The 13,385-nt window shown below is 41.3% G+C and overlaps 1 protein-coding gene across 2 annotated transcripts in view; it reads left to right on the forward strand.

Annotated features, from left to right (window-relative positions):
* The first annotated feature begins 327 nt into the window (after positions 1-327).
* dnajc17 (DnaJ (Hsp40) homolog, subfamily C, member 17) overlaps positions 328-13,385 on the forward strand; it is a 32,149-nt gene continuing 19,091 nt past the window's right edge. The window contains exons 1-8 of one of the 2 annotated variants that reach the window (XM_051386521.1): positions 328-543; positions 6,181-6,250; positions 7,852-7,910; positions 8,024-8,111; positions 8,360-8,436; positions 9,134-9,254; positions 10,050-10,099; positions 12,077-12,154. In XM_051386521.1, coding sequence (XP_051242481.1) covers positions 463-543; positions 6,181-6,250; positions 7,852-7,910; positions 8,024-8,111; positions 8,360-8,436; positions 9,134-9,254; positions 10,050-10,099; positions 12,077-12,154 — 624 coding nt within the window. In that variant the 5' untranslated portion in view covers positions 328-462. The remainder of the gene's footprint in view (positions 544-6,180; positions 6,251-7,851; positions 7,911-8,023; positions 8,112-8,359; positions 8,437-9,133; positions 9,255-10,049; positions 10,100-12,076; positions 12,155-13,385) is intronic. The other variant, XM_051386532.1, reaches the window with a different exon arrangement.

The following is a 13,385-nucleotide window of genomic DNA, read 5'->3' on the forward strand; positions in this document are numbered from 1 at the left end:
TTATGTCATGAATATTTTTAACATTCTCAAAAATAAACATAATACTGTGAAAAGTTTGTAGACATAAAACAGTTAAGGAAATGGTTGAGAAGCTCAATGCAGATTTTCCATTCACAACTACTATGGTCATGAATATAGCTCAAAATTATATGGTAAAAAATTGCCAACTGTATGATGGACAAACAATTACATTAAATATATATATAAATGTAAAAATACAGAAATAGCCAGTTTCTTTACCAAAATGTATAGTGTAATCTTTTGGTATTTAACAACCGAGAGAGAAAAAAAAACTACATTTCCCAGGTTGCACTGCACATCCTAGTTGAAAGGTCGTCGACGTCAAACTCATGCTGCCTGGAGCTGGAACAACAACAAACGAGCTAAATTAGCTAAACGTTAACATTGCGTTTGAATTAGTTGTTTTTCTCGTGTTTGTGCTGTAGCTCGTTGTTAGTAGAAATGTCTGGAAAGGCCAAGGATATCCTACAGCTGGACCTGTATGGTTTACTCGGCATTGAAAGCACTGCTACAACGAAAGAGGTGTGTGAATTAACTTACTGTTTAGCTAGCTGGTTATATATACAGCCTACAGTTACTAAGTTAGCTGCTCTTGATATTAAGCACATGAAAGGATTGAGAATATAATATATATATATATAATATAACGTTATAATACAACGAACATTGCGTTAAATATTAAAAAAGCTGTTGTGCGTCTTCAAGGAAAGACTATTTTGTGTACAAGCAGGAGGCTAGCATGGCTTGCTACTATGGAGTTTCTAGAAATGTGTGTGTGTGTGTGTGTGTGTGTGTGTGTGTGTGTGTGTGTGTGTGTGTGTGTGCGTGCGTGCGTGCGTGTGTGTGTGTGTGTGTGTGTGTGTGTGTGTGAATCGTGTGCTCGTTTAACGTTATAATAACGTAATGTAACGTAACGTCTTATTTTCCGGTAAGAGAAACGCATGGTAAGTAAAGCGAGGACTCACATTATAGGTCCACTGAGACAGACAAACCTGCTAATGGCTAATTCGCACAGGTGTGATACACCGAAGAGGCCACTGAGTGGCGACGTTGCATCAGTCAAGTGTTTGATATCGCTATGTGTGAATCTAACGTCAAACCATGTAAAGCCACGGTCTGCATCTAACGATCATTTTAACTGTCAGGTGAAAAAGAGAAAAAGTAAGTCGTTTTTGCAGAGCCCAAGGAGACGTAGTCAAATTGCTGATATTCAAATTAGATTAATATAAAGCAGCAATTTATCACAATGGAGGAGCAGAAGTATGGAATGTTTAGCATTTTTCTTTTAGAAATAACTTAAAATAGTTAACTGATTATCACAATAGGGGTCAATTATTTTCTGTTGATCAACTTTAAAAAAAACAAACAACATAATTGATATAAGCTAGGAGCAACAATATGAGTACATCATTTTGTGCCTGCATGGATTTTGAATCAACTCTGGGAATGTTCCCTGACTCCCCTTTTTATTCCCAGTCTAGAGTGGTTCACCATGATATCCTCAATGCAGCCTTTTCCCTCCGACCACCTCTCCTCACTGTTTCCAACATCTAGAATCCACAGGCCCAAAGGGAAATTAAAATCGCTGCCAAAGCGAGGGAAGAAGTTAATTTCTTAATTGGATTTCAAAGTCCTGTCCTCCCCAGAGAATTATCCTGGAGGAAGTTAGTGGTTGTGGCTTGGGAAGAAATGAGACTCCAAAATGCAGAAGGCTGGTTCTGTGAGGTCTGTTGATGGTCGAGGGAGATAGTGAGGGTTTGTGTGTGTGTAGTGCATTGAGTCTGGAGTGGCTCAAAAATCAATCAAGTGTGTGAAGACAGATGTCATCAGATGGGCTACTTATCCCAGTTGTTTGGCTCGCTGCTCGACCACCACTATCAGGCATGTTGTTTATCACAGAGAGAGGGGAAGAAGCGCATCCCAGAGCCTGTTTATGTGGGCTTTGCCACTGCTTGTAAAACATTGCCTTGACGTAGAGGATTTTCATTCTGCATCTCCTCCTGGTTCTATTTAGCATCTCTTTCTGTTATCACTGCCGTTGACCTTCTTCTGAGCTTGGCTGTGTGATAAATGCTGGTGAAACTGGCATGTCAGAGTCTATGGTTTAATGACTGGGGTTTGCTTTATCTTTGTAGTGCTGAAGGCTAGCCACCATTTAAAGAGTTATGCTTGTGCATATCAGCAGGGCTTGGGTAATAATCACCTAAGTGTGTGTTTTACCTACCACAGATTGCATGGTGAAACGATGTAAACAGCCAAGACCACACAAAATTTCTTGTGGTTTATTCAGCTACTTAAATTGTAAGTAGTGTACCTGATGTGTTGCAGTATATGCACTAACTAAATGCCTGGGTGATTTACCTCCAGACAAATCATCCAAGGAGAGGTGATTGTAATAGCCCGTTGTAAGCTCATTGCTCTAAATGATGAGTTACTTCTATGGTGCCTGCTTGGTCAGGGCAGGTAGATTACGATTGTTATTGCACCATCCAGTGCACTGGGGCACATAATCAGTAATGCAACCTGTGTTCATTGGCTATTTTAACAGGGTTCTTTAAACATCACACAGCATCAGACGGGTGATTTCTGTTCATTGCATTGATCTGTGTTCAGCAGTTATACAGTTTTACATTGCATCAGACAAAACTCTTCACATATGATGTAAATGAAAACCTGAATAAGAAATATTCATTTGGTCAACAGAATTTTGTAAAATAATAACAAAATTATCATTTAAACTTAATACCGTTCCATTAAAAGTTATTATCGGATAATCAGTGCCCAGCTCCACTGCAGGTTTGCTCCAGTTCACGAGCACAATCCCAGCGTCTCACTGTTTCTCTTCGTTAAATCCACTTTTTTCTTACTTTTAGCTCTTGTTTTCTCTCATGGCCTCTTTGCCCCTGTCCGTGCTCCTCTCTTTTCCTCTCCCTGTTGCGCCTGTTATTATTTTCCTCCAGCTGATAATGTCCCATAAATAGCAGACCGTTGCAATTAAGGAGGATGGGCCCATGGCAGATCAGGCAGCTAATCAGCCACACAGGCTAGGGGCCCTACCCGGGCTGGTCTGTGGCTGCACCAGGACCAGTTTGTCAACTATAATTGGCACCAAAGACTGGTCTAATGAGGACAAGATGTGGGCATGCAGTTAAGACTGTGACAGGCAGGGATCAGGGAGGCACAAGAGAAACCGTTTTTTGCCAGGCACTAACCATTAGGCTACTGTTGGCCTATTGCTGCAAGATTGCAGTCTTTCCTTGATTTCTTAGTTCCTCCTTCTGCAAACTGAAGCGTGGGATATAGTTGAGATTTCTGCAGTTATTATAATGTAGAATAATTTAATTTGGAAGAGATAGAAGACACAGCACAATTAAATACCAACATTTTTGCTCATCTGTAAGCACAAGGGACAGCAGTCTTAGTTTTATCCCAGGAGTTCTTATGGTTTTCTCTTCACACGGTCTTAATTGAAGTAGAGCCAAGAGCCAATCCTAAAAGGTCGTGATGAACTGCACAAAAATAATTGCTACCGTAATTGACTGGATTAGTCCTGTAAGAAGATGCCACTCTTATCTGAGAGCTCTTATCCACACATGTGCTAACCTCTTTAAAAGTTGGCCTGCTTTGGCTTCCAGTTTGTCGGACCAAGGGGCCTCAGGGTCTTCCAACATCAATTAAGGCTTGCGTGTTACGGCGTTGATGGGAGTAATCATGTATTATTTAACAAAACAGCACTGGAGGCAAAGTCGAGACAAGATATCGTGAAGGATGCTAGAGAGAGTGAAAAGGAAGAGACAGGAGTAGGAGATAGGGAGAAAACCATGAGAGAAAGAGGGGGCCGGATAATTCACTGAAATTCAGATAAGTATGTGTGTTAACTAGATCTTTAACGAACTGAACTCAGCAAGACAAAGATGATGACGTGCAACATGGCCACTTTCCACCCGAACAGAATCAATGATGACAGGTTGTACTTGTCAAAAAGCTCCGCTGGCCAGACTTTTGTCCTGACAATGTCAAACATCTGCTATGTTTACTGCAGATGAGGAGTCAGCTGGCTGCAGGTGATGAAGAACATGAGAAGTAGAGTGAGTGTAAACTGAGGACACAGCTTGAAGTGTTAAAGCACCATAGCAGTGGTTTTGTGCATTTTAGCCCCTTTTTATTTCAAATCACACATGCGTAACTTCACAACTGCAAACAGTGCTACTTTGTTTTAGAATTCTTTATGTAATTTTCTACCATTCCAGGTATTCAAGTTTTTCTCTTCTCTATGTGTTGTCAAAGCACTGATAGGGCTGTGTAAGGCATGGAGTTGTTATCACTGTTGCATCAGACACAATGGCGTTCAAAGTGGCTTTTCTTTCATCTCGGTCCCAGTGAGGAACCAAATCAATCCATTTGAACGGAACCTGAGCTTGAGTTTTTATTTCCTTGCCAAAAGTCTTCGGAGAGAGAATTTGACAAATCTATGATACCGAGCAGAAAGAAAAGAAAAGGAACAAACAGACAGAAGGAGGCTAAAAAGGAAAAGCAGTAGGATTAGGCCAACAGTAAGCATATGTGTTTGGCAGCAGTCCACGGCCATGTGTGTCAGTCCTGATCTGTAGGAAGGCTCTGTGTGCCAAGCAGCCAGACTAAATATTCTTTAATAAAGTCTAGTCTCTCAAAGCCCTCTCAATGAACCAAGTTCTCATTTACTATTGGAACTAAAACAAAAATATCTGATGTTGACTAAGAGATAGAAGAAAGCAATTGTGACATTTAGGAGCTGTTTTGGCCACAATTATCTCCAGAGGGCTTGTTACTTTCATATAATCATGTGGAGGCTTAACTCTTGTACCTTGGACAGTGGGCATTTGGCCTAATGTGTCTAAGTTGACTGTCATGGAGACTCATTTAAGTTCCTGTTTAAATGGCTCAGACACTGATGGATTACACCATTCTGCTCAGTTCCCTCAGAGTTGAGTTTTGTTTTCCCCCCAGTAAAGTCAGCTCTGTATGTTTTGGCGTGCATTCTAGAGATAAAATTGTGCAAAACAACACAGGGAAACACTGCATATGCCAGAGGACAAGGCGTCCAATGCAAACGTTTCCCAGACATGAAGAAAGGAGCTCCCAAATTCTGTGGCCCGTAGCATACTGGCAGGAGACTGATTTGCACGAAGGGGGGTATATGAAAACATGCAGAATGTTGGCACGGCTGATTAAGAGTGGTGAGAAAGTGTATGTCTGTGTTTTGTGTCTGAGCTTGGATGTATGGAGGATGTATGTGCCAAATCCTTTGCATGCAATGCATAGATATGAGCTGGTCTGCAGAAAGCTAAGCGCTGCACTCTACAGCCCCCTCTGGTCTCCATGGAAAGTTTTCCTGCTTCCCTTCTTCCTCCAGAGGAGCAGAGATCTAATGAAAACCACCTTGTCATTAACGGGTCCCTAGAAGGACCAATGAATGGTTAACATTCCAAGCAGTGACCCAGAGTTAAAAAATCAGCTATAACTAAAACCTCATATGACATTACAATACTCCAAAGTATTGTTTAGTTTTTCCACTTTGGTTCTCTGAACCCCCCCAAAATTTTTGGCTACCAGCCTAAGATATTAATGGCGGCCTTCTCAGATTTGTTATATACAATGGCACTCTGTTTGTGTATGTTATTGTAACATTTTTTTAAGTTTGGATAAAGATGGACTAATACTAGGCTGAAACTCAGGCCACAATTTATCTTGCAAACTGGCAGCAGGCCTGAGAATAGTTTGGAATTCTTGTGCGGGTAATTCACTGTGCAGTGTGTGCCGCGGTGGTTAGATTCCACTAACAACATGTCAAAAGGATACGAAGCAGAGGATCAGCTCAGGTGTTGATTTGATCCAAACGATACAGTCACTGATTTTTATTTAAATGCAGACCACATTTCACCCCCAGTGCTTTCATGTCAGGCTGTTGCCATTAGTGCCATTATTTCAATGGGACCATCATTTTTTATTCAGACTTTGGTTTTCTGGGCCAAGGACGACAGGATAAAGATAATTGGTACTGAAAGTAAGAATTTTACTTTTACAAAATCTGCTCTTAAGTGGATGATTTGTTCTCTTTGTGTTCTAATCAACGTTTTCCACTATACATAACTCTAGGGGGTTCTTCTGTTTTTCTCCTAGATCAAGAAAGCTTATCGACAGAAAGCTTTGACATGCCATCCGGACAAGAACCCAGATAACCCAAAGGCAGGTAGGTGAATCATTTAATGTGTTTATCTGCGTTTGTTTCTCTACACCCCATTCTGAACCACGGAGCTCCGTCAGTCACAGTAGAACTGGAACAAGATTTATCATTTGTTTATGCAATTTCCTCATTGTTTTCTGAAGAATTAAAGTTAATTGTCTGACCGAGCCGCCATCAAGCTTCCTAACCAAAAATGAATGGTCCAGAGTAGCGCTCTCAGCAAGTTACCCTGCCAGACAACCTAGCCACATAGCATTGTGTAGGAAGTATAACCAGCGCCTGCCTCTCCCGCCGGCTTTCTACCCAGACAGGTCCAGCAGAGCACCACCACCATCACCACCAGTGTTTCCACACTTCTTAGCTTTTAAGAGTCCTTCCCTGGCCTGTCGCCAACCAGCATGTCAATAATTAGACCAGGAAATCTCAATGTAGCTTTTTGTCGGGAGAGGGGGAAAAAAAGGCACCTTGGACAAAAGACTGGTCATGAGGCATGTTTTTGAGTGAGGTTTATGTGGTTGCTGGATGGTTCAGACAATTCCTGATTATGTCAGGGGAAAAAAAATGGGAAATTGGTGGGGTTGGGGGGTTGAGAGGGATAATACAAAAGCAGGGGGTCGGTTTCCCAGAAATGGAAAAGAAGTGGTTTGGAGGGCCTCAACACTTGAACCCGCACATGGACAAACTCGGTTTCTATCGCACGAGAGCAGAGCAAGTCTTGGGACTTGCTGCCCCTCAGGGGAAGGTTGTATGCATGTAAAAGGTGACTTGGGGGTCATGATTTCTCACAGACTGAAGACACCCCCTACTATTCCCTCATTTTCCTCAGCCCCCCATGTTGTGACACTCTGTGCTGCCTAGTGGGCATGGCAGGTCTCTCCCAGTTGGATTTCATTCCAGCCCATTATATGCGTGTAGGTAACCTGACCGCCTCTGCTGGCAGCATGATCTTCAGAGCCTCCTGTTAGTGTGTTCTGCCAGTCCCCACAGGGAGTAACAATATCGGTCCGTTAGGCCTCCCATAAGTGAATGATTAAGCCTGGCCAGTATAGTGCAGTAGTGTGGTGGTTGTATGATGGGGAGTGGTATTATGCTCTCCCTGTGTAGATTTGTGTGTGCGTGTTAGATGACAACTGGGGAGGTGGGGTCTTCTATGGTAGTGGTGATTGCGGCAGCGGCCCCTCGAGATGCTCTAATGGAAGATAGATGGAGAGGCCAAGGGTTTGTGAGGGAATGCACGGCTGTGTCATTGTAGGAAACAGGTTTCGTGAGACTTACAGCACTTTTTAAAGCATAAAATGTCTCTGTTTGTCTCAGATATTGAAGATATCATGCTAAGCTCATAATACGTTTTTGGCATAAGCCCCTTGTACATGTCATTTTCTCTTCATTTCAATATCACCCTCTCTTGTCTCTTGTGTTCAAGTTTTCAAATTGATAGTTCCCAGTGTTATATCTTTGTGAAATTGTAGCCATATTTTCATGCTCCATCATGTTCCACATGTAAAACATTTTCCCCTAAATATAAAAAACCTACAATGAAAGTGTTTCTGTATGTATTCAGTAGCAGAATTTTCAGTTTTCTTGCTTCTCATGTCCCTTTCTTCCAGTGGAACTCTTCCACCAGTTGTCCCAGGCTCTTGAGGTGCTAACGGATGCTGCTGCCAAGGTAAAACTACTAATGCCTCCGAACTTGTTAGTAAAAGTGCTGACATACACACACACACACACACACACACACACACACACACACTTCATCCTGGTGTCCAATACTGTTTTCAGGCTGCATATGATAAGATTTGCGCTGCCAAGAAACAAGCTGAAGAAAGAAACAGGAAACTAGATGACAAGAGGAAGAAAATTAAGCTTGGTGAGTCACTTTGCAATTCACAAAGGCTATTGATTTTCTCTTTATTAAACGGGTTATTGTATTGGTATGTGAATACATTTATTTATATCTCTTTTTATTGTCATCCATATTCCAGTAATAATACAAGGAGATTTCTGTGCCAAGCAATGGTTTTGTCTGTTTCATTGTGGGAAAGAGATTCGGTATGAGTATATGAAAGAGATACAGCCTCTTATGTGTATATGTGCGTCTGTGTGATACTGTTACAGACTTGGAGACCAGAGAGCGAAATGCAGAAGCTCAGAGTCAGGAAGAGGTGCAAATCACTAGAACACTTGAAGAAGAGGTAAGAGAATACATAGAAACCATGTGAGAGATGATACTGCACCAAACATTGCCTGGAGAAGATGTAGAAAATTAAACTTAAAAATGTCACTATACACAGGCTTCTCCTGTGTACTGGGAACAAGGTATTCCTGTGCATCCAGGAAACTTTGAAGCATACCCAGGTGCTTTTATTCTGTTTTTTGTCAAAGACTCCCTTCTGATTTAGTTGAAATCTTCCAAAGACTTGGGTCAGGAACAAAGGCACTATCTGAGAGAGGCTTTTTTGTTACTGCCATATTATAATTATCAGTAAATCCATTTGGTGATATTGCATGACTTGATGCACTTTGTTCGGAAAGCCAATGATAAATAAAAATGATGTGCGTGCTTCCACGGTGAGTCATGGCATGTGTTCAGTGTGCTTAATGCATGCAAATACGTGGCCATGCGCCTTGGGGGGGGGAGGAGGTGACCAGTAGGTGGCACTGTTCCATTTTCTGTCTCATCTCAAGGTGTTATTGCCTTAACTGGAGAAATAAAGTCGTCTGCACACTCTGCTGGAAACACTGAATAGCAGAAAAGGTGAAAATAATATGCGAGATAAACAGGAGGTGATCAGTGCTTAATGAATAGTAAAGATGCATCATTTGCTGTCACTTAAAACTAGTATGCCTATTTGTGCACATTACGGTATTGAACGTGTCATTTTCCACCAGATCGCCCGTTTGAGAGAGGAGGGATCCAGACAGCTTGAGGAGGAACAGAGGCTTATCAGAGAGCAGATCCAGAGAGAAAGAGAAGCACAGCAGCAGGAAACGGGAGGCTACCCTCAGAGAAGTATGTCCACTTTTAAGATTTAACCTAGTCCAATCTGTTCCAGCCCAGGTTGATCAAATAAGTTAATTACAGTCCTGTTCTGCCTGGATAAATTCCGTTTGAGACAATGTTGAGAGCCTCAGCTGAGTGAACTGCTATGTTTCCCAACCATCATAGTGTCAGTCCAACCGCAGCAGTCACCAGGCACCCAGTGGTTTACCAAATATTATTCACATAAAAAAAACAATAACTGAATGTATATTTCAATTTATGTTTTGCTTTAAAAGACTTTGAAGAGGTCTATTTTAGTGTCTTGGCAGTAAGACAACTTGGCGAGGTAACATAGGAATGCCAAGCACCACGCACACATATAGTTGTCCATCAAACTTTTAACCTCTTGAAAATATTTTTGCAGTAAAACATTGGTCTTTTAAAATAAGATTATGGAAGTGTGGGTATTTAAGGGAAGCGCTGATTCTTGGCCTTATACTGGACCCCTTTTTGTGGCTGGACAATCACTCATGCGTAGTCAGCATGTCTTTTGAATCTCTCCCGTTTGCACGCATTCAGGCCTCCCCAGCCCTCCCCTGGATCAGCACTCTGTCTGTTCCATCTCGAGAGGCACTCAGTGGATCATCAGGCTGTAGCGAGAGCCATACATTTGCCATGTGACAGCCAATTTAAAATTGCTGTCCATCTGCACGAGTCCCTCGACCCTTGCTATTTCGATTGCCATGTTTCATGCCTCAACAAAACAATTGATTCTTTGTCTTTTCACTGAACTGTCTCATCTTTCCCCCACATGTTTTTTCTCAGACTCGGGAGTGGAGAGATGTTCCAAGAGCAATGTGACCCCCAAATTGAAGGTAAGGTATTCAACTATGGGGTTTTCAGACAGTGGATGAGACTCTAAAGAGGTTGGGATGGTTATTCTGGGAGAAAAACGCAGGAAGATGGAAAAGAGAACAGGGGGGTCCCAGCATATTTAGAAGAACTGCTTCATGTGAGTGAAAGTGCAGGCAGAACCTCAGCTGGGATTTTGATATTACTGTAGACATTTGTAGTTCATTATTTGGAGACCACATACGCTGTCTCTCCACTGAGTGCACAGGCCGTTCTAACGCCCATTCCTCCAGAGTAGGCCCGACGTCGTCAGGAGACCTGTAACTATGCCAAGAGAGGGCTTATTATATTTCCTCCTGAAAAACGGCTTAGCCTGCGCGTATTAATGGACACTGGGGATGTTAGCTAATGTGTTTAGACATTAAATCTGGTTTTAAAATTCGATAGCCATCTCGTGCAGCAATGTATTCCCCGACATTTGTGTATTCAGTTAGAAAAACAAATCAGGCATAAGACTGACAGTATCACAGGTCATGTTCAAGGACATGGGAACATTACTGCATAGATCTCGCTGTTGAATTGTGTCACTATTACAAATGATTTCTTTGCCTTTGAATCTAATTATTTTTAATCCAATGTCCTTCTGTTTTCTCTACTCTCAGATTGTTTATTATGTGTTTTTTCCTGTCCAGTAAGAATAATATTACATCTTTAACCTGGTTCAAAAAGATCTTGGTATTCAGGATTAAACCTGATTTTTAGATTACAGCAAATCTCTGGGACTATTAGACAAATGATGTTCAGCAAAATTATAAACTGCTTTGACTATTGCAATGAATCTGACGTCAATCATTGATATATTCTGGTATCTAGTTTTAGTATCCACATAGTAAGTAAACATCAAAATTGGAACGAGCCATTTGGTTTGGTTCCACTAATATCTTTCCTATCTGTACATTTTTGCAAACTTGGAGCAGGAGAACAATGCAATGTGTCAGTGTTGTGGGTTAAAACCGTAGACATCACATCATGCAAAAAACATCTTATTCGAAGATTAATGAGTAAGAAGGTTATCAGCGGGTAGAGGAGACTGCTCTTGGAAGCAGAATGCACATTTTCAACTGTAATTGTTGGTAAAAGTGGCTATGTAGACATGGAATTTCCCAGAAATCCTTTTTCTCTGACAGTGAGCAGAATGCTGGAGCTGAATCAACACTTAGTACTTGCCATTTATAATACTACTTTAAGCAGTTAGTGTGATATTGGCTCGACTTTCGGAGAAGTTGCACAATATATTCTTTTAGGAGTACGGGAACTCACATCAGCATTTAGTGACAGGACTCCAAGCAAGTCGATAAATTATTTTGTCATCGTTTGTGAAAGCTATTCATTGGAGCTGTTCAGCTCTTATGCAGAGAATAATTGTACAATCATTTCTAAAATAGCATTTACACAGTGCAATATGGGAAATATCAAGACACAGAAACATTGTTACACAGGCAAATAAGCTAACCGCAGTTTAAACAAAGACGCAACACATTCCAGAGGACAACTTCCTCTCTTTTAGAGTACCTTGGGCATTGACCTGCTTTGAATTACTTAGTCATTATTGTGTCTGGTGTTGTGCTCTATTCTGTTGAGGTATAGTTAAGCAGGTGAGTCACCATGTTATTCTCTGGTCCAGGGCTCCGTGTGTTCATTTTCACCCTTTTTAGCTGTCTGTCACCCTCAGTAAGAATGAAAATTGACTGCAGGTCTCACAGGTGGTGCCGGGGTGATGTTCCAAGAGCGTAACAATATCTTTCTCGAGTCTGTCCTGATGGTTTTGGTGATCTGTGTGTCAGCAGAGCCAAGCCTGCTTGCGTTGTCTCCTGGTCAGCTGAATTTAATCATTTGTGCTCTACGCTGTACTGATTAAACATTATCATGCACTTCTTTAATTCTTAAAAACCCTCATGATGAACATAGGCCTCTCTTTTCTGCCTTCTTTCTCGTTCCAGTTAAAGTGGAAGTGTAAAAAAGATGATGGATCAAATGGAGGCTATTCTGAGGACATTCTTTTCAGACTTCTACAAAAGGTACACATCCTGAAAATCAAATCAGTTGTGCCACAATGTTACAGTACTAATAATTTTTTACAGCAAAACGTCCGTAAAAAGTCTTGCCCTTAGGACTCCTGTTGTTTCACGTAACAGAGCTACAATGAGATACGATTTGAGACTACCGAAGTAGTTATTCCTTTAATATAGCTGGCTGTATTAGGACATTACAGGCAATGTTGACGATTAATGAGCAGGACTGATTTACAGGAATTTTACATGAATGTGATGAAGTACTTTAGTATGTGACGTCTATAATTTACTGGATTAACCAAAAACAGACATTCCCATCTGGGTATTTAATCTATTAACATTTTTATATACATATATATACATTTATAACATATATTGCTATTGCAATATTTAAGTACAAATACTGTATAATGATTGTTTTTGATTTTAGCTCTTTATTTGTCGATGTCCCAAAGCAGAACTCCACGGTAACAAATCTGCCTGCAGAGTCCAGCCATATTTGAGGTCTGCATGACATCAGTGCTGTAGATTGTTTTATTCTTCCCCTTAAACAAGGCCCATTAAGTTTTGTTGCAGTGAAAGTGCTAAGGGCAATGTTGTAGTGCCCTTTTAAAGCCATGCACGCCATTGTTTGTGCCCCTCTTACCAGGTGATTAAGCAGTGCCAAGGGAGGCATTAGGAAATGTGCTCTTCTCATGCAACCCAGTACCCCCTTATGCTATGATCTGGGCTTTTGGTGGTGCATAGGTTGGCCTGAAATGAGGATAGGGCAAGTGTCGCTGACGTCAAGCTGTGTGGAAAAGGGCGTTTGAATTTCTTCTCTGCACGAACTCAATCAATATGGTCCCAGGCAGGAGGGCTGTGTCATAATAAAGACTGGGGAAAAAAAGTGTTGTTACTTTTTACATTCTTAAGCAAAGGGAGTAAATTCTAGGAAAAAGATTAGTTTGAGATGGCAAGCTCCAGTGAGTGACAGTATGGTCAGTAATGGTCTGGGCAAATAGAAATAGCCACCGCTGCGTGGGAAAGCAACTACAGTACTTGTATTCTAATGCATGAGTACGTGTGTGGACTTGTGTACTTTGGACGCTTAAAATAATACATCTTCGTTTAAGGGGGGAAAAAAAACATGTTAAGATATTTATATTTCATGAAACAGAGGCCTTTTGAGAGTCTCTTTTGTCACTGTTGGCTTGCTCCAGAGTGTCCTTCGTAAGCATTGGCATTCCTGGACTTT

The sequence above is a fragment of the Dicentrarchus labrax genome, unplaced genomic scaffold, assembly GCF_905237075.1.
Source record: "Dicentrarchus labrax unplaced genomic scaffold, dlabrax2021, whole genome shotgun sequence".
Lineage (NCBI taxonomy): Eukaryota > Metazoa > Chordata > Actinopteri > Moronidae > Dicentrarchus > Dicentrarchus labrax.